Raw genomic sequence first — 25901 nt, forward strand, 5'->3', positions numbered from 1 at the left:
TGCATGTGTGGAACTGGGTGGCGTGAGATCATCTTTATCTGTCCGATACGTACACATAATATTATGTATCTACCGGTTTAGCTTACACGCCAGTTATATCGCACAGCTCCACGTATAGCGCTGACCCATGATGCAGCCTCAAGACACGAGCGGTGGAGTCAGCGATTTCGCAACCGCGACCCAAATTCTAGTTTTCTTTAAAAACGGCAATAAAATAAATTTCATTCTATCACCTACATCGCGTAGCGATAGTTTCCAAATTCTGTTAGTTACATCGCGTAGCTATAGAATAAGTTATAATTGTAAATTAGTTTTAATTTTTATAATTTAATTAAATAGTAACAAAGTAAATAGTTTTTTTTGGGCCCCTCGGCTGTGACTTCCTTCACTGGCGCAGTCTTAAAGGGGTAGGATATTCAAGAAGAAGCACGTCGTGTCGTGACCACTTCCTCAAGATCCTACAGAAGAACCTACAAGCACGAGCCGAGGAGAATCCGAAAATCGATTCAAGCCCAGAGGAAATGTTTATGTAAGTACATAGAACTGCCTGTGTCCTTACTCCCCCTATTTCATAATTTCCCACGATTTTCCATCCTAGGAAATCGAACCCAGGAGGGCCTGCATCGAGTAGGACCTCCCGTAGATTTAATTTAGATATAAATAGGTTAGAGTCCATAAGGGAAGCGACCATGGCGTGTCACGACCCCGACACTATACTTAAGGCCGTACGCGTAGTTCCCGAATTCGACGGGAACCCGCACGTTCTACCTAGATTTATAAGTATTTGTGATCAGTTAGTGAGTCACTACATAGGAACCGAACCCGGGTCCGAACTGTCTAACCTAAGTCTAATCAATTGTATCCTCAACAAGGTCACCGGTCCGGCGGCGAGGTTCATAAATTCAAATGGTATCTCAGACAACTGGATAGGAATTAGGACAGCCCTAATTAATAACTTCTCCGATCAACGCGACGAGACCGCGCTTTACAATGATTTAGCTTTAGCGACACAAGGGAATAGTACTCCACAAGAGTACTATGAACGATGCCAGACATTATTTAGTACCATTATGACCTACGTAGTACTTCATGAGACACTTCCCTCAACGGTAGAGGCGAAACGCGCTCTTTATAAAAAGTTAACTATGCAGGCTTACGTACGCGGATTAAAAGAGCCTCTCGGCTCCCGGATTCGCTGCATGCGTCCTGACAGTATCGAAAAAGCCCTAGAATTCGTACAAGAAGAATTGAATGCTACCTATATGCAAAGTAGGAATGAATCATTTAACGACAGAAAACACGCGACACCGAAGCCGCTTACCGCGAACCCTATGGTGTTCCCATCACCAATACCAAAAGCATTCCATTCTTCTCCATTTGTGCCTCCAATGCAGAAGCAGGTTCCCCTGCAGCCACAACAGCAGCAACCGCTGCCTTGGAGACAAAACCAGGTAGGTCAGCCGAATCAACATCATCCGACTCGCACGCAACAAATGTTCCGTGCGCCGCCACCTAATTATAATCCTAAGAGTAATTTATTTAGACTTCCCCCTAGGAACCAAAATCAGTTCCAAAAGCCCATGAGTGGAGTTGTTAATTATACACCTAAACAACTACCACCCACGAACTTTTATAACCGTGGATTCACGCCACAGTTAAACAACTATCCCCGGGAAACGAACGTCCATGAGTTTAATTTCCATGAAAACTACTACGACGACTACCCTGACTATTATTTCGACCCAGAACCATACGACTATTACGCTACATACACCGACGATCCCGACAACTACGGTGACGTTGACCCCGATAATAACCCATACTATGACGCAACTAACGAGATTCCACATTCAGAATCTGACGAAAAACCTTCGACGAGTAAATCCCAGTCGGATTTTCAAAAAGCCCCCAAATTAAAAAGACCAAAATAGAGCTCAACATGCAAACGCAAAGACAGCTTCCATATATTCAAATTAACAACCCCCCTATTAAATTACTCATCGATACAGGTGCTAACCAGTCTTTTATAAGCCCGGAAGCTGTGGAGCTATATTTTCCCCATATTTCGCCAAATTATGACCCATTTGAAGTAACTAATGTGCATGCGACGACCCGTAGCGACTATTCGATTACAATACCGACCTTCACAGAGTTCAACGACATGACCGATATGAAATTCTTTATATACAGATTTCATAATTACTTTGACGGACTCATAGGGTTAGATCTACTTGAACAGTGGGCAGCTAAAATAGACCTTAAAGACAGACTACTATACACAGAAAATGCCGTAAACCCTATTCAAATGTATAATTCGCGTAATGTGAATTATTATGAAGACGTGATACCTGCGAACTCATCAAAACTACTCCGATTACCTATTAATAGTCAAGACGGCGATGTTTTAATTTCCGAGCAGGTAATATCAAATTGCGTTATACCTAGTTGCTTAACAGCTGTTAGAAACAATCGAGGAATATTAGAGGTCTTTAACCCAACTCCGCATGACGTTATTTTCTCCATGGATAGGACGATTACTACCGAAATTTATAATTTAGAGACTTTCCAAAAAGTTAATCTATCATCCCGCGCGAAAGAAGTTCTATCGCGACTTCGTACCGAGCACTTGAATCCGGAAGAACGTGCTAATTTAGAGATCTTATGTTCTAGGTATGCCGATATATTCTATATCGAAGGCGAAGCGTTAACGTTCACCAACAAGATTAAGCATCGCATTAGAACTAGTGACGAAATCCCAGTACATGGCAAAAACTATCGTTATCCCTTTGTTCATAGACAGGAGGTTAGGGACCAGATTAAAAAGATGTTAGATCAAGGAATAATACGACCCTCGGAATCCGCATGGAGCTCACCTATTTGGGTCGTTCCCAAAAAGGCAGGCGCCTCTGGTAAAACAAAATGGCGGTTAGTCGTAGACTTTAGGAAATTAAATGAAAAAACCTTAGACGATAAATACCCCATCCCGAACATTACGGACGTACTCGACAAACTTGGTAACTGCCAATACTTCACTACTTTAGACCTTGCTAGTGGGTTTTATCAGGTAGAGATGCACCCCGAGGATATCCCTAAAACCGCGTTCAATGTCGAACACGGACACTATGAATTTTTACGAATGCCGATGGGATTAAAAAACTCACCATCGACTTTCCAGCGCGTAATGGATAACGTCCTTAAGGAATTACAAAATACCGTGTGCTTAGTCTATCTAGATGACATAATTGTTTTTAGTACATCCCTGCAGGAACACCTAGTTAACCTAGAAAAAGTATTTAAAAAATTAAGGGAATCCAACTTTAAGATCCAGATGGATAAGTCAGAATTTTTAAAATTAGAGACAGCCTACCTAGGCCACATTATCTCTAGGGAAGGTATCAAACCTAATCCCGACAAAATTCAAGTTATAGAAAACTACCCAATCCCAAAAACCACTAAGGAAATAAAACAGTTTTTAGGTCTATTAGGTTACTATAGAAAATTTATCCCTGACTTTGCTCGACTGACTAAGCCCCTCACACAATGTTTGAAAAAGGGAAATAAAATCACTATGAACTCTGAGTACATAAATTGTTTCGAAAAATGTAAAAATCTTTTAACTAATGACCCCATATTGCAGTACCCTGACTTTAATAAGGACTTCATTCTCACGACTGACGCGTCTAACGTCGCTATCGGTGCAATACTTTCCCAAGGCCCCGTAGGGTCCGACAAGCCTATTTGTTATGCCTCGAGAACTTTAAATGATTCCGAATTAAATTATAGTACCATCGAGAAGGAATTGTTAGCTATCGTATGGGCAACAAAATATTTCCGCCCCTATTTATTTGGTCGAAAATTCAAAATTATAACCGACCATAAACCCTTACAGTGGGTTATGAGCATGAAGGAACCCAACTCACGACTAATTCGTTGGAAACTCAGACTAAGCGAGTACAATTTTACTGTAGTATATAAAAAGGGTAAAGCAAATACCAACGCCGACGCCCTGTCGCGAATACAAGTCCATAACGAGGAGACTAGCTCCATTATAGCAAATCCATCGGTAGACCATATTTCAATAGGTTCATCCACAGAAACTGCTCATACCAGTAAGGAAAACCCGATCCTGGAAGTACCTATGACTGACGAACCACCCAACAAGTTTCACAGACAATTACATTTGACAGTCATAAGCAACCCTTCTACAATCCAGCAGAAATTAGGTCCACGATACATCCAGGACAAAGTCCTAGCCGACCTTCCGATCCACATCTATATATCTAAAAAAATAAAACATAGAATTAAACGAATTCCTAAATTATTACAGTATACTTTTCATCCAAACGACCCTCCTAACGTTCAAATGACAGTGACTCAGACAGTAAAACCTGAGACCGTGTAAAATGACACCCACGTTTTATGTGAACAATTTCAAATCGATTAAAACATCTTTACGGCAAGTTGGACAACATGTTGATCCAGCTGACAATTCTAGAGTCAAATCGTTCAAAAAAGAGGTCTCATAGATGGAGTAGGATCCTTAATAAGGAGCATTTCGGGTTTTAACCTTTAGATTAGAATAGTTATAGGGAATTATAAAGGTAGTTAGTATTACTATGGTAAATGAATAGTTATAATTTTAAAATGCCTATATAGTATCGGTAGAGTCCTTTGATTTATATAAGCTAGCTGTATTCCCAAATAGAAACATGCAGGCTCTCTTTCCGCCCTCTCCTTACATCCTATCCAACAGGCATATGTTCTTGTACATAGAGGCTGAATGCCCGAAGTACAATCACCAATTACCTCTGCGAAAAGAAGAGTCATCAGCTTCGAACATCATCGGACTGCACCCAGAATCAATTTCAAAATCAAACCTTGGACCACACCGGCGGTATTGCGACTACAACCCCCTCCTAAGAAACCATGGAAGAATTGAAGAAGATGAACAACACTATATCCTATCATTGTCACACCCTGCGCAAATTTACACCTTATGTAATAGAGAAGATAAAGCTGCGGGTCAACCCCTTAAAATCGTGAACATCAACTTCGAGAAGAAACTACAACAGACAAGCCTTGATCACAGAAGTATGAAGTCGATCGACCTAAGAAACCTACATTCTATTCAGACTAAAGTCATGCTCCAGCCAACGTTGCACTTGGAACAAGAATCTACAACGATTTATCATACGACGATACCATTCTACGTCATACTATCAAGTACACTTGCACTCATCTGTGGTATCATATTATTTCGACGATATAAAAGCAGCTCCGCAATCAAGTCTGGAATAAATATCAATCCGAAAAAGGATCACCAAGAAGATGAAGACCCCAGCCGACTTCGAGAGCAGCTCCCAGCAACATTTTGTCACAGCGTTCTCAAATAGTTGCTGATCTCAGGGTGGAGGAGTTATATCGCACAGCTCCACGTATAGCGCTGACCCATGATGCAGCCTCAAGACACGAGCGGTGGAGTCAGCGATTTCGCAACCGCGACCCAAATTCTAGTTTTCTTTAAAAACGGCAATAAAATAAATTTCATTCTATCACCTACATCGCGTAGCGATAGTTTCCAAATTCTGTTAGTTACATCGCGTAGCTATAGAATAAGTTATAATTGTAAATTAGTTTTAATTTTTATAATTTAATTAAATAGTAACAAAGTAAATAGTTTTTTTTGGGCCCCTCGGCTGTGACTTCCTTCACTCGCCTCTGTGCCTCTACTGCCTAACGTATTACAGGCCATGTGGACTATTTTATGTGAGCCTAGTACATTACATTGATGACTCCAATGGTGCCAAGCATTATCAATTGAGCTGTGCATAGGTATGTGTGAGAGAGAAAGTAGGGTGCGTTGTGACAGTACGGTACATTCCGGTTGAGGTTTACTATGTTAGCTTTGATGGTAATCCTTCTCAGTAGGAATCACATCCCGAATGATCAACTGACTAACAAGCGTAAGACAGGCATCCTTGATGATTCAAAAAAGGCTGTAAAGGCCACAAAGTGATTGTTAGTTGATCTTTTGTGAATGCCTGGTTGTGAAGGAAGATCAAAAAGAAAAACTCTGATCGCTAGAATCACAGATTTTGCTAGAATACGCCTTACCGAGAATAACCAGTCCATCGTCTCGCAAAGTCGTCAAATACGAATAGTAATTAAGTTGTAGATTAAAAAATCTAGTAATTATTTATTACCTCGTGCGTCGAGCAAAGCCATTTAAACTAATGTAGGTACCTACCTACTTTGCTCCTGCGGAATTACGTTATTCCAAGGACTTCTGTATTGGGGCGACTAATTGGAACGGGCTGTTTTCTGACTGTGAAACTATAGTTTTCATCTTGGTGCCCGTATTACCACAATATGGGCCTTTCAAGAGATAAACCGATTCTTCGAAAGCTGACAACTCATTAGCGGTTCTGCTGCTACAATGTACAATATTTATCAATCAATCTCTTAGCATGTTTGCGTCCACTGCTGCAAGAAGGGCTTCCTGAGAGCGCACACACATCCCCCCCGCCTTCCTCATCCACGCATTACCTCCCGCTAAATTCTCGAGATCGTCAGTCCGGCGGGTTGAAGGTCACTCACGTTATAGGAAAACCAAAGTAACCGATATAGCTCAATGATTAGAAAGCTAAAGCGGCAGTTGGCAGGCCATGGCCGCTGGCGCATACGTGTTCTGGAGTGGAGACCGCGAACCAGGAAGCATACATGTTTATGGGTGGTGGTAATCAAAATACGAAGTAAAAAGTAACATTTTTGCATTTGGAAAGGCGCCATACAGCCGCTATAAAAAAATTATAGTCTATTGTTAAGGGATTATGTAAGGATTCTAACAGTACCCCATGTATCCAAATCTGTTCAGGCGTTTACAAGTTATGGTGAATAAAGAAACTCACATATGTACTTGAACCTTTTTAGGGTTTCAGGTTTGTAACAGTCCTTTTTTTGGGCAGCCGTTTAAAAAATGAAAGATCATCGAAGTTGAGAAGTCTTTAAAAAAAATCGACCATAATAATATTCGTAAATCGTTTAATAGAAATATAAAAATTCCGGGAAAATATTAGCAAAGAACAACATGGAAAAATTACTTTGGAAAATGTATGAATAATTTGAGTTCACAAAGCACGTCGAGAACTGAGAAAACAACATGAAAAAAATTACTCCAAAAAATCTGGATGATTTAAACTGAACTTTGTATTCGCAAAAGCAATTCAAGAAGTGAAAAGTCAGTGTTTATGTCAGTAGGCAACGACTGTAAACGGGGAGGGCGGCGAAAGTGTGCAGGGCGTGACGTCACGACTGCGTCGCCCACGCGCCAGCGAGGAGCGAGCTGGTGGGAGTTGTGGCCCGCGACGACACGCCGGAGCAAGTGTCTGTCCACTGCAACAGGGATGCTTTTAGAAGATTACTTAAATTTTATTAATGATCATGATCAACCCATCGCTGCGCTGGCCCACGACCGAAAACGGGTATCCTCTCGGACTGAGATGAGAAGGGCTTCGGGCATATCTGCCACGCTGACCGAGTGCGGATTGGCAAACTTCACACACCTTTGAGCACATTATGGAGAACTCTCGGCCATGCAGGTTTCCTTGCCATGTTACCTTCAATGTCAAAGTAATTGATTGCTTAAAATGCACATAACTCCGATAAGTTAGAGAGCTGTGCCCGGGATGGAACCCCGACCTCCTGAATCTTCTAGGCTACACCACTCAAATTATTATTGATAGATGACGGATGTCACTCATCTCTCAATAATCTCCGCTCCGCTCCACTTTGCGTTGGTGGACAGGCACCCTTATTGCGAGATTTGCATAAGCTGGACTTACTTATGCCATGAGCTGTCTATAACCTCACATTAAAGGCATTTACCTATTGAATTATAACTTATAAGATCAACCTGAGCTCAAGTACAGAAACCAGTTTTTAATTTATGTCAAGAAAACACATTCTACAAGTGAGTTATGTCACCTTCGTGTTTTTAGGGTTCCGTACGTAAAGGGTGCCAACGGGTCATATTGCTAAGCCACCGCTGTCCTTCCGTCCGTCTGTATGTCAGCGGGATGTATCCCATGAACCGTAATGGGTAGAGAGTTGATTCAATGTGTCTATCACCTGCTATAACAAAATATAATAAAAAATTTAAAACGATCACCATTTATTTACGGGATCCCTCGTGTGCCAGTCGAACACACACTTGACCCATTTGTTTAATGATTACGATTTGAATATCGGACCTACCTACAACTTGGAGATTTAAGAGGCCGTGCAACATTTCCACGCCGAGCTGATCCACCTCCATCTGATTCATATGTAGGTACACCTATTGATTGGTCGCGAGTTGAGACTTGATATTACCGTCGCTTAGCGATCATTCAGTGTTGCGATTTGCCGGTTAACTCCAGGCGCTCTTTTCCCGTAAATCTTGCCATTTTTTTAATAGTATGGGTGTAATAGCGGGATTCGCCAAATGATTCGAGTTAGATACGGCGGATATTTTGTGTTTGGCGAATTTTTATATGTTTGGCATATCAGCCGGCTGGCAGAGCGGGCAGACGCGCCGCTCTACGACAGCGAATAATTTCTTCTGTAGTGTATTTGACATTTATCCCGGAAAAGACAAAAAGTTCCCACGGGATTAGAAAAAACCTTGTACTCATGCTAACCATTCGGGATGTTTTGTTTCGGAACTGTATGATTTGTAAGCTGTGTCACGTGTCTGGGATGGGAGGGGTGTGAGGGGCGAGGGTGCGATATCAACAAGTCGCCGCGCCGCCGCGTCGCCGCGCCTAATGGATGGAGCCATATTAATGAGTGGCTCGCCGAGGTCGCGGGCGCTGTCATCTCTTTTGACGTCTTTGCCACGTAGCTGCTTGTATTCTCTTTGGAAATGTATTTTTCTAAATTTTTTTTTCTAAAAATGTTGAGTATAGTTACCTAGGTAGTTTTCACTTTAAGCACTGAGAAATTTTGGACGAGGAGACTTGAAGCTTAGTGATTAAGACGTTGACCTTCTTTTGGGAGGTCGGGGGGCTCGATCCATGGCGCGGATCTCGAACTTATTGGAGCTGTGTGCGTTTTAAGCAATTAAATGTCATGGTGAATGGGGTAACATCGCGAGTAAACCTGCATGCCTGAGAGTTCTCCATAATATTCTCAAAGGTGTGTGAAGTCTGCTAATTCGCACTACACCAAGCGTGGCGAACTATAGCCGAAATCCTTCTCATTCTGAGAGGAGACCCGTTCTCAGTAGTGGGCCGGTGACGGGTTGGGTGCACAGCCAAGAAGTGAACTTACACAATGTAAGTAAGCATTGTTCTTAATTGAGTTCAGACTTCAGATGTATGTAGGGCGACAACGTCCGGAAGCACACATTTCCGCTTCTAGGTCAATCGAATTCTCTGAAAGACTGAAAACGGGTAGCGGCGTGGTCTCATGCTCGAGGTCGACAACTGGAACCCCATGAAGCCCACGCCTCGCCACCCCACACCTTTCCATATTCTTGTTCTTATTATTCTGAGACTATCTTCGTGGATGGTACTTGTACCGACACTATATTAGTGAACAGACTATAATGTTGTGGGTGCGCGCTCGCGGCAGATGGCACGCAGTGAGTAGCGACGGCACGCGACAGGTGTTGCGATCGTGAGCCGCTCAGCACGCGGCACGGCGGCCGCGTGCTACTACTGTTTACTACATCTATCCACACACCGCCCATTGTTTCCGTGCGAGTTTAAAAATACACGCGTGATGATAGAGGTATCCTCTTTGAGTACACATTTATCTCTGCCCGTTGAGTTGAGTTGCTATTCTGTTGTTTGTACATGCTACGGCATCTTTGGCACATTCCTGATAGGCAAATATTTTATCATATCGCACTTATCGATCATCATCATCACTGCTGGGCATAGTTTATTTGTAGAACTTCACGTTCATGGCCTTGCGCCGCACGGTGGGGCAGTTCCGGGAATTAGCTGGCCATAAATCGATTTCTCAAAAATGGCCATTGACAAACAAAACTTACTACCTGAGGTAATTAAGTAGACACCGAACATAATGCCACCTCTCTATTCCTCTAATTAGGGGTGTTCACCATTTTGTGTCAGTCTAAACCTGAGCGTCACTCTAAGTGTTCATACTGCGTTAACTGATTCAATTAAAACGACTTTTTAAAAAGTGATTTTTATATGTTAGTGAGTTATTTTTGAAAAAAATCTTAATGGATTCGATTATAACAGGTAAGCGCCCATATATAACATTTATAAAAAAGTTTGAATAACGATAAAATAGATATTTTATGGCACTTGCAAAATAATGCTTCTGTTGCGGTCAAAAAATCATCTTTTAGATACTCAAAAAGGTTTTACTTTAACTTCCCACCGAGGCCCATCGGTTTTATTCATTGTAAATAAGAACTGACTATTATCCCTAATTGAATACATCGAGATTAGCTGCGGACTCCCGCGGAATCCATATTTTGAAGGCTAAGAAGTACATAGCGGAAAATCGCCGTATTTCACAAATTTCTTTTTTTCGGTTTAAACCGGTTTTTATTTGCTTCCAGAATAGGGAGGCACTTTAGGGACTCGCACCGTAACACGTGGATTTCTTTTTACTAAAATGCAATAACAAGACTTGCCCGATTTTGATGCAAAATTGATTTATCTTGAGAGATATATTCTATCACAAGATGAATATTGTGATGAACAAAAGAAGGAAATTAAACATAATTTCTCACGTCTAAAGTCACAATTTAAGAAAAAATGGATCGAGTCACATAAAAAGGCTCATACTTTCATTCAAAAGAATGATGAATGGTTAAAAGGAACATACGAAATACCGAGACCTAAAAAGCTTTCTTCTGGTAGACCATCAAAGTCGTTTGAAGATTCAAGTGAGAGAAGTAAACGCAGACAAACACTCAAAATGCGTAGCACTATAGAAACAGACCACAAAACTTTATATTGAGTTGTATCCCTGGCACCCTATGTCTCCAACAATGCATAAAATCTTAATACATGGTGCAACTGTAATGGATCATGCACTTCTGCCTATTGGATTACTATCCGAAGAAGCAGCAGAGGCACGAAACAAACATTTTCGCCAGTATCGGTAAAATTTCGCAAGGAAATGCTCAAGGGAGCAATGCAATTATGACGGCCTTAATAGATTGTTGCTAAGTTCGGATCCATTAATATCGAGCATAAAGCCAAAACCTAAAAGAAAAAATGTGCCTCATAGCAAAGAAGCGTTGGAAATGCTTATTTCCGCTGAACTCAACACAGCAGAATGTCCTCATGAGGAATCTGAACCGGACCATCTTGACAAGGATGAATTGAGCTCTAGCTCTGGTGAAGACACTTGCGATTGATCTGAATCACACTATGTTTATTTTTGTATTTTTTTATTTACCATTGCATCTAATTTATTTTCTTAGTTTTTGTTTTTATATTTTCTTAATTTGTCATAATCACGATTTTAATTTACTATTATAGTTTTAGTGTTTTTAGTTTTTTACTATGTTTTATATAGAAATAAAATCTGTTTTGGCACTTTATGGAATTATTTGTTTTTTGCGTCAAAAAACGTTTGTTTCTCCTTCGCGGTAAAACTACTGAACCGATTTGGCTAAAATTTCGAATGAATATAGATTATGCCCTGGGTTAGCACATAGGTTACTTTTTATCTCAGAAAATCCATGGTTTCCACATGATTTAAATCAGAATTTCGACAAACAGGATTTAAAACCAAAATATACGCAAGCGGGGTCGCGGGCATCAGTTAGTTTTAAAAAATAAGTTCCCAAAATACTAAAAAATATAATTTAACCTATTTACAACACATATATGGGAGAAAATAATATTGGCCGCCTAATTCCTGGATCTGCCCCACTGTGCGCCGCCCGAATCCGTCCAACTTGTGGGGGTCTTCCAACGCCGCGCTTTCCAGTGCGAGGTTGCCATTCTAGCATCTTGGGAGTTATGAGTTATGACCCCAACGTCTATCGTATTTTCAAACTAGGTATGTGCCATAAAATAAGCACCGAAATGAGAACCTCCTCTTTTCTAAATTCCATCCTGTGATCGATTAACTACAGATTGAGTAGGTAACTATAGGTTCAGGGTTTAGAATGAAGAAATGATCTCCAAATTTTAGTTCAGATATTTTGGGGAGACTCTTTATTTTTTTACTTACCTCTTTCATTCCCTTTTCCTGTAAACAAAATCAAATCCTCGAATCTAAGGCAAACGCCTGAATAGGTTAGTAACTTAATTAGGAAATAAGTGTTATTTGAATGGGAACCCATGTTTTTGCGTGCCCCATGTTAGACGATGTTGTATGCAACTTGTACGGCTTTGTCTCCAGTCTAGACACAGATTTCATTCGCTCTAGCTTTTGTTATGTTGATGTTATCACGACACCTAGTTATAGGTCGTTCACCTCGTTCGCGTTGGACACACGTCACAATCTGCATGTGTTTGCAAACTTAGCTCTATTAATAGTCACTATCCATATTATAAATGCAAAGGTCGTTTATTGTTTTGTCCTTCAATCACGCCGCAACGGAACAGCACGACTTTTTGCATGGATATCTATGGATATAGATAAAGTTCTGGAGAATGACACTACAGAGTCCTACCTAGTTTCAAATCCAGCTAAGCTCCAGAAAGATCCAGTTTCGACAACTGCGACTTGTCGCTACTAGATGGCAATAACAGTCGATTGAGTACTGAATTATTATATTACGTATCTAAAATTTCGGCACTTGGTAGTATGTGCAAGAAGGCTCTCCGGACTCGAACTCCGAGCTCGAATCGCGGGTTCGAATCCTGCCGATGCCGACAGGATTTTCGGTTTTTTGAACATATCTATAAATTATTTTAAAGCTCCAGAACTTAATCCAAACAAATATCAGTGTACCTATAATTTTAAACCATTCTCTGAATTTAATCTGAAGTGGCTTTATAGTTGATTCAGCGAAACAGTCTCACTTTAGATCTGGAATATAAAAGAGATCTTGCCGTCACTTTCATTTTTATAGGATAAAATAAAAAGCAACGAATGCAGTGAGTCTCGAGTAAATAAGACGCGAGTGACTTGCAGTTTCAGATATGACTCGCTATTTCGAAACTGCACTTGACGAATTAATCTGTACTTAATAAAAAATAGTTGAGTGTGTATTTCGTTCAGGATGGGGGCGGATGAATTCCGAAATGTCAGGGTTCAAACACCACCTGTTGCATTCGTACCTACCTTCTTCTGTTAGCACATGCGTTCGTTCAGTTGAGAGGAAAGAGGAATAATTATGTAATATTTCTACATTAATATATGTACTTATTATTTAAAAAAAAAACATCATCATGATCAACCCATTGCTGGTCCACTAAGCACGCGTCCCCTCTCAGAATGAGAAGAGCTTTGTCACGCTGGCCAAGTGCAGATTGGCAGACTTCACACACCTTTGAGAACTTTATGGAGATTTCTCAAGCTTCCTTCACGATGATTTCCAACGCCCATAACTCCGAAAGTTAGAGGTGCTTGCTTGGGATCCAATCCCCGACCTTTCGGATAGAAGGCGGACGTCACAACCTCTAGGCTATCACGGCTTCTAAAAGTGGAATATAGCCATTACAAAATTGAAACACGTGCGTTTGTGCAAGAAAATGTAGGCCCAACTAGCTTTGATGAAGCCTTCACTTGGCACCCCACCAATTTCTAAATCCATCCGTCTAATCTAACACATCCATCATTGTTTACGTGACAGGCGCCAGCATATCTGCTCGTTATGTACTCAGTATATAGCTATTGTTATCAGTTGTTTGTTTTGGATTTGTGATAACTTTCCAAATAGTTCTTAGATAAGTTTCTAGTTCTTTATCTGAACTGAAGAGTGCAATAAAGGGGCCACAAATAAAATGTTTTGTTTTAAGTCAATAGATAAATTATAAATAACTATAGGACTTTATTGAAAAAACCTGGTTAAACAGTGGTGAACTCTCTTGATAGATTCGCTGTCTGCTACCTTTTTACGGTCCATCCGTTTAGCCGATTTTGACGAAAGGTACAGAGGTAGTTTGTACGCCGGGGAAGTACCTGCTGCTTTTTATTCCAAATCAAAGAGTTCCTATGGGATTGGGAATAATGATGGATTTGTTGGTGTTCGCAGCAATCGTCTCTGTCGACGAAGGTGGCGCAGCGCATGTCGTTCGGCCTGCTGGGCCGCGCGTCGGCCGCCGCGCGCTGCGAGTTCGTGCGCATGAAGGGCCCCGGCGGGAAGGGACACGCCGAGGTAATTCTACATTTTTAAATGACAATTTAGAAAACCCTTCATAGAAACTGTTCTCTTTTGCGAGGGCCTCCACCTACAATAAATCTTTTGTATTTAATGAACATATTCAGACCTGATTTGCTATTAAATCGCTTGGCGGGCTTTGCCAGTAGGATGGTTTACCGGCTAAACAGTGCCGCTAAGCGATTAGCATTCCAGTATGATGTCGCGTAAAAATCAATTAAGGGTAGCTATGGGTTTAGTGAAACTGCCATATCCCACCCAAGTTAGCTCGCTTTCAACTTGGGCTGCATCCTCACTTACCACCAAGTGAGATCGCAGACAAGGGCTTATCTAAACCGTGCAAACAATATAAATGTTTATTGTCATTTGGAGGATTGTGTTAAGGTGGGTGCAGACGTCACAAGTTTTGCAAAAGTTGCATTCAAGTATCAAAGTTGCGAATGTTGGGGTTGCAGGTGGCGGTGTCGCGGCCGCGGTCGTCGGGGATCCACACGCCCAGCTCGGAGCCCGGGCTGGCCGCGTCCGAGCTGTGGGACAGCGACTGGGACGAGGACCCTGACGAACTCTTCCTCTACCGAAACCAGGTGAACGAGGCTTTATTTAGAATCCCGTATCTCGAAAGAAAAAAATAAACCCTTATAGAATCACTTCGTTGTCTGGCTGTCAAAACCTGTCAAGGGAATCAAAACCTATAGGATACTTCCTATTGACCTAGAATCATAAAATTTGGCGGCTTGTTTTATTTTGTTTATGATTTTTTTTTTATATTGAATGAATTTGATTTTTTAAGGTTTATGCGATTCTCGTGATAACCTGCGTACATACCCACAAATTTCTACGGAACGAATTTCACTTGGCTGGCTTTTTATTACGAGGTAGGCTTGCGCTTGGCTACGTTTGTCGCTGTTCTGTGTTAGAACTGTGAAGGAGGAGCAAGGTTGTGAAATTCCGGATCACGCTCTAAAGAATATTCGATTAAATATCGATAAACAGACGCAAATGTTGGTGAAGTAACTCTCCTTTAGGCGAGACAGCCTTACGAGAGTGCCTCAGATCTTTTACGAGTGGAAGTAACGCGAACGATAGTTCTGTCCTTGTTTAAGAGGTTAGCCAAATAGATCAGTGGTCAAAACCTTACAGAATCCAGGGTTGACACTTTCTTTTGGTATCGAAATGTATCCACGAGGCGCCATGCCAGCCAACTATCTGTTGGCTTGAGTCAACATCGCTCGATACGTTCCTCGCTGCACGTGCGTTTATGCACAATGTTATCAAATATTTACGCTCCATTGCAATAATCAGTATACAATGTGACGTTTATATATAAATGAGAACTGCATCAGTTTTACTGCAACAGTTTTAGGATTATTTTGCATGCTAATAGGCAGAATTCGGCTATTCCTTTTTGTTTTGTAACATCTGCACTGTTTACCTATATTATCCACGATAAAGAGTTTAGAATTTGAATGTGGGACCATTACCATTTCAGTTACGGGCACAACTTATGGTAACTTATGGTGGTCTGTCGTTTTCGTTTCGTTTGGACACGAGGCAGGTCAAAGCTGTGTGTGGCTTTGTGCGGCTGTGTGCGCGCTCTAGCCGTTTTACTGTAACTTTGTAGGGTTGACAATTTACATTTCGAAGGACAAAAGAGCGCGAGTGTGACTCGCTACAGCAATACACGGAGCAGCAATTGCTTATATAATATGGCATAAGTGAATTGAAAATTTGAATAGAGTACCCACCAAGGTGTTTGCTGGTTCTTCTTCATGGTATTCCAAACCAGTGGTTACGATTCATAAGCACTTGTAAAAGTTTATTTGAATAAAAATCTACTTTGTTCTATTCATTAGTTGTTTAGGCACTGAATCATTTCTTCCCAACTTCCATTCAAGTTAAAGAGTGTCATATATTATACGCATGATAATAAAGTTTTGCTGGTCGATTCCGGAAAACTTGCATCAAACATTATTATAATCGCAATCGTTGTGATTGACTGAATATGCGGTATTCTTGTTGCAACAATGCATTGTAGCCAATAGTCAGCGAGCGTCAACCGATCAGAAGAGTAGCTGTCAGTTTACCGTAACCGAGCCACTGGCATTGGGTTGCAGCGTCGTCTGAGCGACCCCAGCGCGAACATCACGACGTTCGTGCGCGGCGGCTGGCGCGCGCGGGACAAGGACCACGACAAGAGTCGCTCCGAGAACGAGGGGCTCGACTCGCTCTCCGACGGTTTCGCGGAGGTCGAGGCGGGCGACTTGCGGGACGGTGAGCACTACTACAGGCTGCGACCACACGAGCGTTATTTACGATGAGCAATTCCGGTCATCTATTGTAATTTGTAGTCTATTATGGAGACTGCAAACGCATAAAAATAATTTGAAACCGAGTTAACCTCGTGAGTAACAACGTACAAAATTACGTTCGTTTGGTCTTAACCTTACAATAAACCATCATTTTTCATCAACCACAATATTAGTCATGTATCATCTGATTATACTTATAACATTCTCCCGCACTTAGATTCATTATGTTGGGTTTCGAGGTCCCTCTGTAACAAGCTTACCCAACCTGACTTCAGGACCCAATTTCTACTGGAAAACCAGTAGGAGTATCTTTAAAGAGCATCGTTATTGCAGTGGTTTTTTTTTCAATTTAGAAATTTAGTCATTAAAAAGGTTAGTTTTTTAAGTCAACGTTCATATTTGTATCCCTAACAATTTAATAACTTATTTGTCATGTAACTAATTATATTATACTGCACACATTTTGTTTTTCCTGTCATCATTCTTCAAGCAATTTCCTCATCGTTGCCATTAAACTACAAAGTAGCAAATGTCCTTCACGTGTTGTATATAGTGTTACTGCACATTGCACCTCGTGATGTTGATGTTCCAACATAATATATATGTCCACGCTTCCCGCTTCATCGCTGTAGCTTCACTAGTCACTGCGGATGACTCGCTGTGTACATCATCGTTCCAACGCGCAACTTTATCCTAGGCTTATACTTCGGCTCTGCTGTCGGAATTCGGATCATGAATTGTGTGGTTGGCGGTAATTTTATCGTCCCGCACATACGCGCTAATGTGAACGGTTGGCGCAAATATAAGTTAAAAAAAAAATCTCGCAGGAAGTCCTTGTTTTCCGGAAAATGAAGACTATTCGCTGTCACAAAATGTCATGTGTGATTTGCCAAATGCTGAACTACCGTAAAATTTACCCGAACACGAATTCCGATAGTGGAGCCGTATTATAGCACGCGGGGTGGATGCGAATGCGCAAGCGGTTTTATACGAATTGAAAATAAAGTAGAACCTTGATCATTTGGACCTCTGTTTAAATGAAACGGTAATCATTCATATTATGGATACCCGAAAAATATACTCAATCGGGTGTTTCCAAGTTTTGATTAAATTAATGTTGGACCGATAGAAAGTACAAAATATTTAAGACCAATCCAGTATTTAATGACCGCTTTTTGATGTTTGTTATTACCAAAAATGCTAAGAATTCGTAGTTTCAAGTTCTTTCCATAGTTTTATATTGACTGTCTTTTTATGTCCACCACAGTATGATGAGTAACTTTGAGACCACATTCGCCATATTTGCTCTATTCAACTGTCATGTCAAAAGTAGTGTGAATGAAATGACATTCTTAGCTTATTACGTTTATCCTTAGATTAAGGACTAAAACCGTACTCGTGACATGACAGTGGACCCAAAGAGCAAATATGGCAAATCCTTTCTCAAAATTTACGCATTATATATAGGGTTTTATTATTTGAAATTACAACCACAGTTCATACGTTTGATCGAGGTTTTACTCTAAATTGGTGATATTTCTAACTGAAATTTGAAAAATCTACGATGGTTGAAATTTACAGGATACACCACAAGCCTGTGGGTTTTAGAGTTACAAAAAGACTTGCTTGCATTTGCATCTGTTCTGTTGTACTATTTAGTTGGTAGCCGCCCGAGGAAGCCCGCCGCCCGACGACCGCACGCCCTCCACACTATCTCAAACGTCATTATACATCTACCTACTTCACACGTTATGGTTTTGACTTTCTGTGTTATGGCTAGACGTTTCTGTGTATTTTGAAGGATTCTCTCACACATACACGAAGTTCTGTACAGATTTTAAGAATTTTTGAACAATAATACATTCAAGCAATTAATTTAATAAGCGTTGTAGATTTTATATTCGTAAATTTGTGAAGAAAGTTACAAAACTAGCTCGAGCTTCTAATAAGTTTTGATTTGAAACTTTAAACGCGAGTAAATTGCCAGTAGCGTAACAAATTGTTACAAATGGGATTTATGTTAAAGTACTGTAGATATAGAAACATCCATTGACACCGTCGACAAAGACATACAAGTCAAATAACATAGTCGAATGGACTGTTTACAATCAATGCAATGGACGCAATCACACGACAAGTTCTGTGAACACTCGGTACATTAGGTCGCGCGGGTGGGCCGCTAGCGTATACAGTAGTGTGATGTGTTGTAGGGCGGCGGGCTCCCTCGGTGCGGTGGCGCGGCTGCTGCGCGGCGGGCGCGCGGCGCGACGCCGACATGCGCGACGTGTACCGGCGCGCGCCGCCCGACCTGTTCCCCGCCTGCCTGCACACCGTGTCCCCGCGCCGCCGCGTGGCGCGCAAGGCCGCGCAGCCGCCGCCGCTGCGCCCGCTGCACGTGCCGCCTCCGCGCCGCGCCGCCTCCGACGCCGAGTGCGAGCTCGCGTGCGACGCGTGCTGCCTCGACGGCTGCGCGACTGCCACTCCTCCTCGAGTGCTGACCGAGCGAGTCGCCTCCCTGACCGTCCGGGGCGAGGAGGAGCTACCCTGCGACATGGCCGACGAGAGGCAGGGTGCGGGCTCGGAGAATGCAGGGGCGGGCGCGTGGAGCGGCGGCGCGCGCGCGTACGTGACGCTGCCGCGGCGGCGCGGCGTGGCGGCGGCGCTGTTCCGCGCGCAGACGCTACCGCCGCGCCGCACCACGCCCGACGGCACCGACATCTACTACTGGTGCGACCTGCCGCGACGGAAGCACACTGGTAAAACTAATTGGAGCTTTTGCCAGCTTTGCCAACATTTTTGTTTGTTTCTATTCTAGAATTTTTAGGTATACGAATATACCATCCAAACATTACGATTTTATAATAGTTGTTCTGTTCACACATCAAAGTTTTTATAATACGAATCGATATCAGTATTTGGGCGTCCTATACATGAAGCCAGAGCACCGGCGCGGCGTTGTACAATACCGGCCGCACCGGTGTCACAGGTGCGGCTCCTGCTTCATGTCCAGGAAGCCTTCGCAAGAGGGGCCCAGGATCAGCAGTGGTTTGTTCGCAGAGCTGGACGACGGCGCCTACAACCCGCTGTGGGCGATGCGCGGGTTCACGCAGACCTTCCACCTGTGGAAGGAGGGGCGGCGCGCGCAGTCCGCGCCGCTCAACGCCTTCCTCACCTACGTCACGCTGCCCTGGTGGAGCATCGCCAAAGGTACCCCTCCCAGCGCAATACTCAATACTACCTTCCAAGTACAGAAGAATCACTCAGCAGAGACGCTTATATTATGAATATTGAATTTTATGAACGTCTCTTTCTCTTGCCCTTGTCCGTTTCATTTGGGGCCGGGCCGCCTCGTTGTTCCTTCAAAAGTCTTATATATAACCTAACCCTACAATAATTCCGGATCCCGTCTTGTGAGAAAACAGCGAAAAATATACTGCTAACGCCATCTACCGGAAGTGTGAAGCAACATCAATATTTTGATAAATTCCGTCTTTGCCGCTTATCATTTGAGAGATAACTCGATTCGTACGAGACAAGGAGGCATTAGATGCAGAGTATGCCTCGAAGTCCGATAGTAAAATGGCGAGGAATGAGCTAGATCATATGCTCGTAGTTCCTTAGCACAGTCTCAAAAGCATATCCAATGGAATGCCGACAGACAGGCAATCTTGTGCCGATGTTTTAAATTTTGGATTTTAGAATTTAGTTCACAAAACAAATTCCATCGAGCAATGGATGAAGTCAGATTTATCCTCATATACCTATAATATACCTTTTTATTTGCCTAAATAGCGTTTGAAATAATATGAGCAATAACTTGCAGATATCCTGGACCACCGCGAGGAGCCCATCCTGACCTTCTGAGGCCACTATATGTCCATCCATCACTCACTGTGACACTATACGGACATTCCAAACATATTACAATTATTATATTGTTTTGAATATATAATGGCGTCGATTCTTTTGTCTTTCACTAAACTGAATTTAGAGTATCTGCATCTTTTTCTTTTTAATACTTCTAAAGAAGAACGGAAAATTAATTCTTTTAAGACTTAGTTTTAGTGCTACTGTATAAAATAAACCACGAGACTGGCACCTAAAGTCCAAACTAACCTAAACCTAAAATAAACATAAAGTAAACCTAAAACCTGACCTAAAAAGTAAACCTAAAATTTACATAGTTTATCTCTTATTGCGTTTTGTAAAAAAAAAAGATGTGAATACTTTAAAATTTAATTGCCTTTAGAATCGGTACCAGTGTTATGTTAAAATTTAAGTCATTATGAATGATCTCATGTACTTAAACTCACAAAATTGTTTTTAAGTAATGTATTTATATTATTTTTTAGTAACTAATAAATTGTATGTAAATGTGGAATTTTAAAAATAATCGTAACTTGTTTACCATTTATTTATTTCTCTTAATTCAATAAATATGGCCTAAAACTTTATACCTAATTAAATCATAATATTGCAGGTTTTTAGAATTAAAATAACAGTTGTAAGAAACTGTATATTTATTATATAGACAGGTGTCTAGACGGCCACAAGCGGTCGTTATCTTGCCACAAGCTTTTATTGGCTTTTAAAATCTATTGAAGTTCAAATTTTAATGAAATAACTTGGATTGTGGGCGTATTTTTTTTTTGATCAAACGGCCGTGTGTCTAGACACTGCCTATACTATTGTATTCAGCATCTTTGTTTAATTCGCTACCATCGTTTTCGTTGTAGGAATAGCAGTGTGGTGTTTTTACACTTCACCAACGTTGATAGAGACACAGTAAAGTCAGCGTAAAATGGACCTAAAATGCCATGACTGTTATAAATCCGAAAGTGTGATTGCTTGTTCGATAGTTTGTCCTTCAATCACGTCGCAGCGGAGCAACTTTCTTTTTTCCCTGGATACCGTTAAATACCTGGGGAGTGGCAAAAGACCACTACCCAAAAAATCAAAAAGTGCCCGCGGAATTATTAAACACCTAAATCCAGGCCGACGAAGTTGCGGTCTTCAGATGTTTTATACTAATTGTAATGTCATGACATAATATTATTTTGTACGGGCTTTTGATTTGAATAATTATAACCAAAATCACCATGAATTATCCTTAAAGCGCATGTATACCTAGTTATTTTTAGATACTTAAGTTAACATAAATAAAGAAACGAATATGACTTATTTTGTAATTAAAAAAGTTCAAAATATAATATTATGTACTTAATTAATTATTATTAATGTAACACATATTTAATCATTCGATGGTCACTAAATACGAAGTGAAATTATTTTACGTAAATTTATTATATAATTTTTAGTTTATTACGTAAAATGATTGATTCAAAGTAATAATATTTTACCATGAAATGTGTGTGTGTGTGTGTGGTGTGTTCTATGAATGGATTTTGTTTGTGTATCAACCAAAAGTGGAACGCAAACGATATTGCCTTATGATATGTAACAGATTGAATTAAACGACAAAGCTGTGAGTGGCCATAAACGGACAACTCGAAGTAGTCAGCCTCGGCGGACCGCTTCAAGCTGCGACTGTGAATCACGAATTTTCCGTCACTGTCATGAGGTGGATTTATACCAATCGCGCATTCTATCAGCACTATGTGAATTGTAGTTTTCGTGGTCTCCTAGTGTTCACTCTGTATGTGTAAATGAAGAGTAATTATTATTGACGTTTACATTAACTAAAGTATCAGGAATATAAAGAAAGTGATGCTCTTCAAATGTCCAAAGTAATGGTCCGAACGCATTTGCGCTGCGCTTTACAAACAAACAAACATCCAATACTAACTCATATAAACCACTACTGGCCGCGCAGCGCAGCTCAAGTAGCCCTGGGACTTTACTCAGGTTCTATGTTCATGTAGGCGCTCCACCCACGTCCGACAATCGGTGAACGATTTTTTGCCGGCAAGATGAAACATACAGAAACGCACACGAAAAATTAAATTCCTTTAAAAATATGATAAAACTCGGCGAAATTATCGGCTCGAACTTTCTAAAAATTTGACGTGGGCAGAGCGCCCTTAGTCTAAATCCACCTACAAAAGTCAATAGCATTGACAACAACTGCTCGATCGATCCGGTTCGTTGTTCGACGATCAGCTGCTGCCTGTGTTGGGCCGCTCCAAGCCGAAACCTCTACAACGCATTTGACTTTTCTCAGACTTAAGATAGAGTTAAAACGAGACAGACCTACATAGTTATATATCTCTGCATAAATCTGTCTCGTTTTAACTCGGTCTTAAGTCTGAGAAAAGTAAATGCGCTATAGAACTCAATTCTCAACCTATAAGATTGTGTTGTACGAGTATGGTGTAAAGTTAGTCAACATATTCTAGTCACTACTGGACTGTGAATTATAATATTTTTATGATGTGATGAATAAAATCTGTAATACTCGAATTATAACGTGTTTTATTTGATGGTCTGGGATCCCCCTGATATAAATATTTTAAGAAACTTTTAGGAGTTGTAATACAAAGAAGGCCGCAGAGTTCGCGTAGCAGGCTCGCTGAGAGACCGCGAGGTGTCAGTTTCGATCCACCGTGTGACTTGCTTCAGTCGGTTATTTGATTTGTGTAACAAATCATGCACGTGTACGTGCGCGTTCAGTATGACACTGCCGTATAGTCGCTGCCGAGTTCCCTATTTTACGAATCAGGATATGTAAACTTTGTACCAAAATTACCTTTGTTCGCATGAGGACAGTTTCTCAGACAAATTCTCGAACTGGTACAATTCTTCTCTCTGGGCCGGTTTCTTAACTTACTTAAGCGTTTCCGTCTGTTTTGCGTGAACTGGCACAGTTTTAGACTTTTCCACTCATGTGTACTCTATATTATGTGAAGGCACAATTTGACCTGGACGTATGAATATTGAACCAACTTGTTTTTACTGGCGGTCAAAGTTTAACGGTAACCGTAGTGCCGTAACCTAACTTTAAATCCCTGTAATGCGCCCGGAAGTTAACCTTTTCATTTTACGTCTAGGTAGGAACTTGAAAAAAACCTCATGCTCGGGCTGGCTGCTCGTAACTCGTACTCAAGCCATCTGATGCTGTACCTGAAACAGAAAGTTCACCTTTTTATTGGAACTTGGAAGGAACTGCAATGGTTACGGTCCGTAACTTACGGATTCAACGTAAGACATAGTTGTATCATTTTTCCCAAAAAATACTGAACCAATTTAGATGCGGTTTTGCATAACATACCTAGATAGCACCTCAGATCGGCAGAACACGGCCATCCATAGCAACGTAACATAGCACATCTCTGGTGGAAAAGCAGCTTAAGAGTCGCGTCGCGAGAGACCTCAGATAGCAGAGCCCAGTAAACCAGACAAAATACCTAATTAGTTAATAACGCGCGATGCACTGGCGGAGCCGAAAACGAGCATATCCTGTATTCCAGCAAGTAGGCGGCGGCGAGCGGCGTGCGGACGCCGCGCACGCGACTAATGAGCGGGGGACACTCTTCACAAGCTTTTGTGGACAATTCCTGCCCCCTCTAAGTTCTTATACCAAACAAAGATAATTTCAACTAATCCAAGGTTAGTCTCCGTGCCTTTCAACGTTCAGAATACCCTACTCGTTGTTTTGCAGAAATGAGTTGCGTTTCTTTCCTAGCGATCTGTTTTATACCTGTACCTATAACTTTAGTAATTAGACATTTAAGCTATTCTTAAATTTTTAAGCATACTTACTTACCTAAAATAAAAATGGATTGGGAATTTTTCAAAAATATCTAAGTTTACCTACCTATTTATGTTGCACAACTAATGGTGACAATAAGACACGCTTAACACCTAACGGTAAGTACCTAGCTGAACGGTAACGTAGACCTGTGCATGCATTTACGTAACGTAAAATAAATGTATTAATTTTAATACCTAGTTAGGTACCTACGCTTTCGCTAAAAGACAGCATGTAGCCATGAATATGGGGGAATCAATAGCTATTAGATCTGTAGATGTAGACTTAGAGAATGTAGCTAGTCCGCCCTGATTCCTGCAGCGACGCGTCGGGCGGTGCCCCTACCGCTGGGCGTTGGAAGGAAGCGGGCAGTTGTCGGGAGAGCCGCTGTCTTCGCCTCATTACTCCGCAAGTCCGCACCTCTCCACACTCCAGTCGCTAAGGTGAGTGCTTGCTATTTTCTATTTCTAACACAACAATGGCCAAATCTGAATCCAGGAGGTAGATACCTACTGTCAAATTTTTTTACCAAACCTACCCATAGGTATAGGTACTGACTTAGGTAGTATGTGTATATTTATCGTAGGTGAGTGTGTTTTAAATTCCACAATAACTTCTAAATGCCTAAACAGATTTGGATGAATGGGATATCGGAGTTCTTGGATATCATCCCGAGTGACACTGGCTATATTTTTTGAAAATATTCAATATAATATATATAAGTATACCTACCTACCTATCGGCTTTATGTCGCCATTTTCAAATGTGATTTATTTACTTGCATTACAAAATTAAACGTTTACACGTGCAATTGGTAATGAAATTAATTTCGTGCCACTAATTTCATAATGTAAATTCTTAAAGATGTAAGATAATGCTCGTAACATCCCGGCAACTGAGGTTAGGACCGATGGTGTAGATGTAGGTACCAAAACAATGATAAGCCTTGTAGCGTGACACCCGTGAGATATGTTATGAGGACTTAAATACGTTGTTAAAAATTTCAAACAAACTTGTAACAACCCTGCAAAAGGCTGATCGCGCAAATGAATTCATACAGGTTTGACTGTAAACTCGAAGGAACGAGTGGACGTCTTTCTTTCATGTTGAATATGAGTTATCAAACACGCTGTAGTTATCTTACGGAGTAAGTAAATGGGTCCAATCAGCAATGTGTTCGATTGCGTCGCCTGTCCCCGTTACCTCACAGCGCGCGATGCCCTACAGCCTTGACCAGCAGACACCCACGTCAGCGGTGTAGCGGTGTAGCTGTGATCGCCGGGAACGGTGACGCTGAGGGTTGGGAGTTGACGTCAGCTAGATGTCAATGATTAATAATGATTTGCGCTTCTATCAGTCAAAGATAAGTAATGAGTAAAGAAAAGACACCTTTGGAGAAGTTATAGCGAGGAATCGCGAGTTAGTCTTCGGCCGACATCTAGGGCCTCTGGATTGACATTAACAAGTGGTTTTTAGTTTATTTTACAATTTATATGGACAAGCGCTTGGCTACAATCAAATTTGCTGGCAAGTGATGATGCAGCATAAGATGGAGCGCGCTTGCATAGATCTCTCTCTC

General features: G+C 41.3%; 2 protein-coding genes across 5 annotated transcripts in view; one reads left to right on the plus strand and one right to left on the minus strand.

Annotated features, from left to right (window-relative positions):
- Positions 1 to 23034, plus strand: part of LOC123865958 (uncharacterized protein KIAA0930 homolog) — a 66671-nt gene extending 43637 nt beyond the window's left edge. For 3 of the 4 annotated variants that reach the window (XM_045907201.1, XM_045907202.1, XM_045907204.1), the window contains 6 exons: positions 14180 to 14302; positions 14761 to 14889; positions 16420 to 16576; positions 18825 to 19370; positions 19672 to 19821; positions 20438 to 23034. In XM_045907201.1, the coding sequence (XP_045763157.1) occupies positions 14180 to 14302; positions 14761 to 14889; positions 16420 to 16576; positions 18825 to 19370; positions 19672 to 19821; positions 20438 to 20478 (1146 nt within the window). In that variant the 3' untranslated portion in view covers positions 20479 to 23034. The remainder of the gene's footprint in view (positions 1 to 14179; positions 14303 to 14760; positions 14890 to 16419; positions 16577 to 18824; positions 19371 to 19671; positions 19822 to 20437) is intronic. The other variant, XM_045907203.1, reaches the window with a different exon arrangement.
- Positions 1 to 25901, minus strand: part of LOC123865960 (phosphatidylcholine:ceramide cholinephosphotransferase 2-like) — a 100634-nt gene that overhangs the window by 36219 nt on the left and 38514 nt on the right. The window lies entirely within an intron of this gene.

The sequence above is a fragment of the Maniola jurtina genome, chromosome 6 (assembly GCF_905333055.1).
Source record: "Maniola jurtina chromosome 6, ilManJurt1.1, whole genome shotgun sequence".
Taxonomy (NCBI): Eukaryota; Metazoa; Arthropoda; class Insecta; order Lepidoptera; family Nymphalidae; genus Maniola; species Maniola jurtina.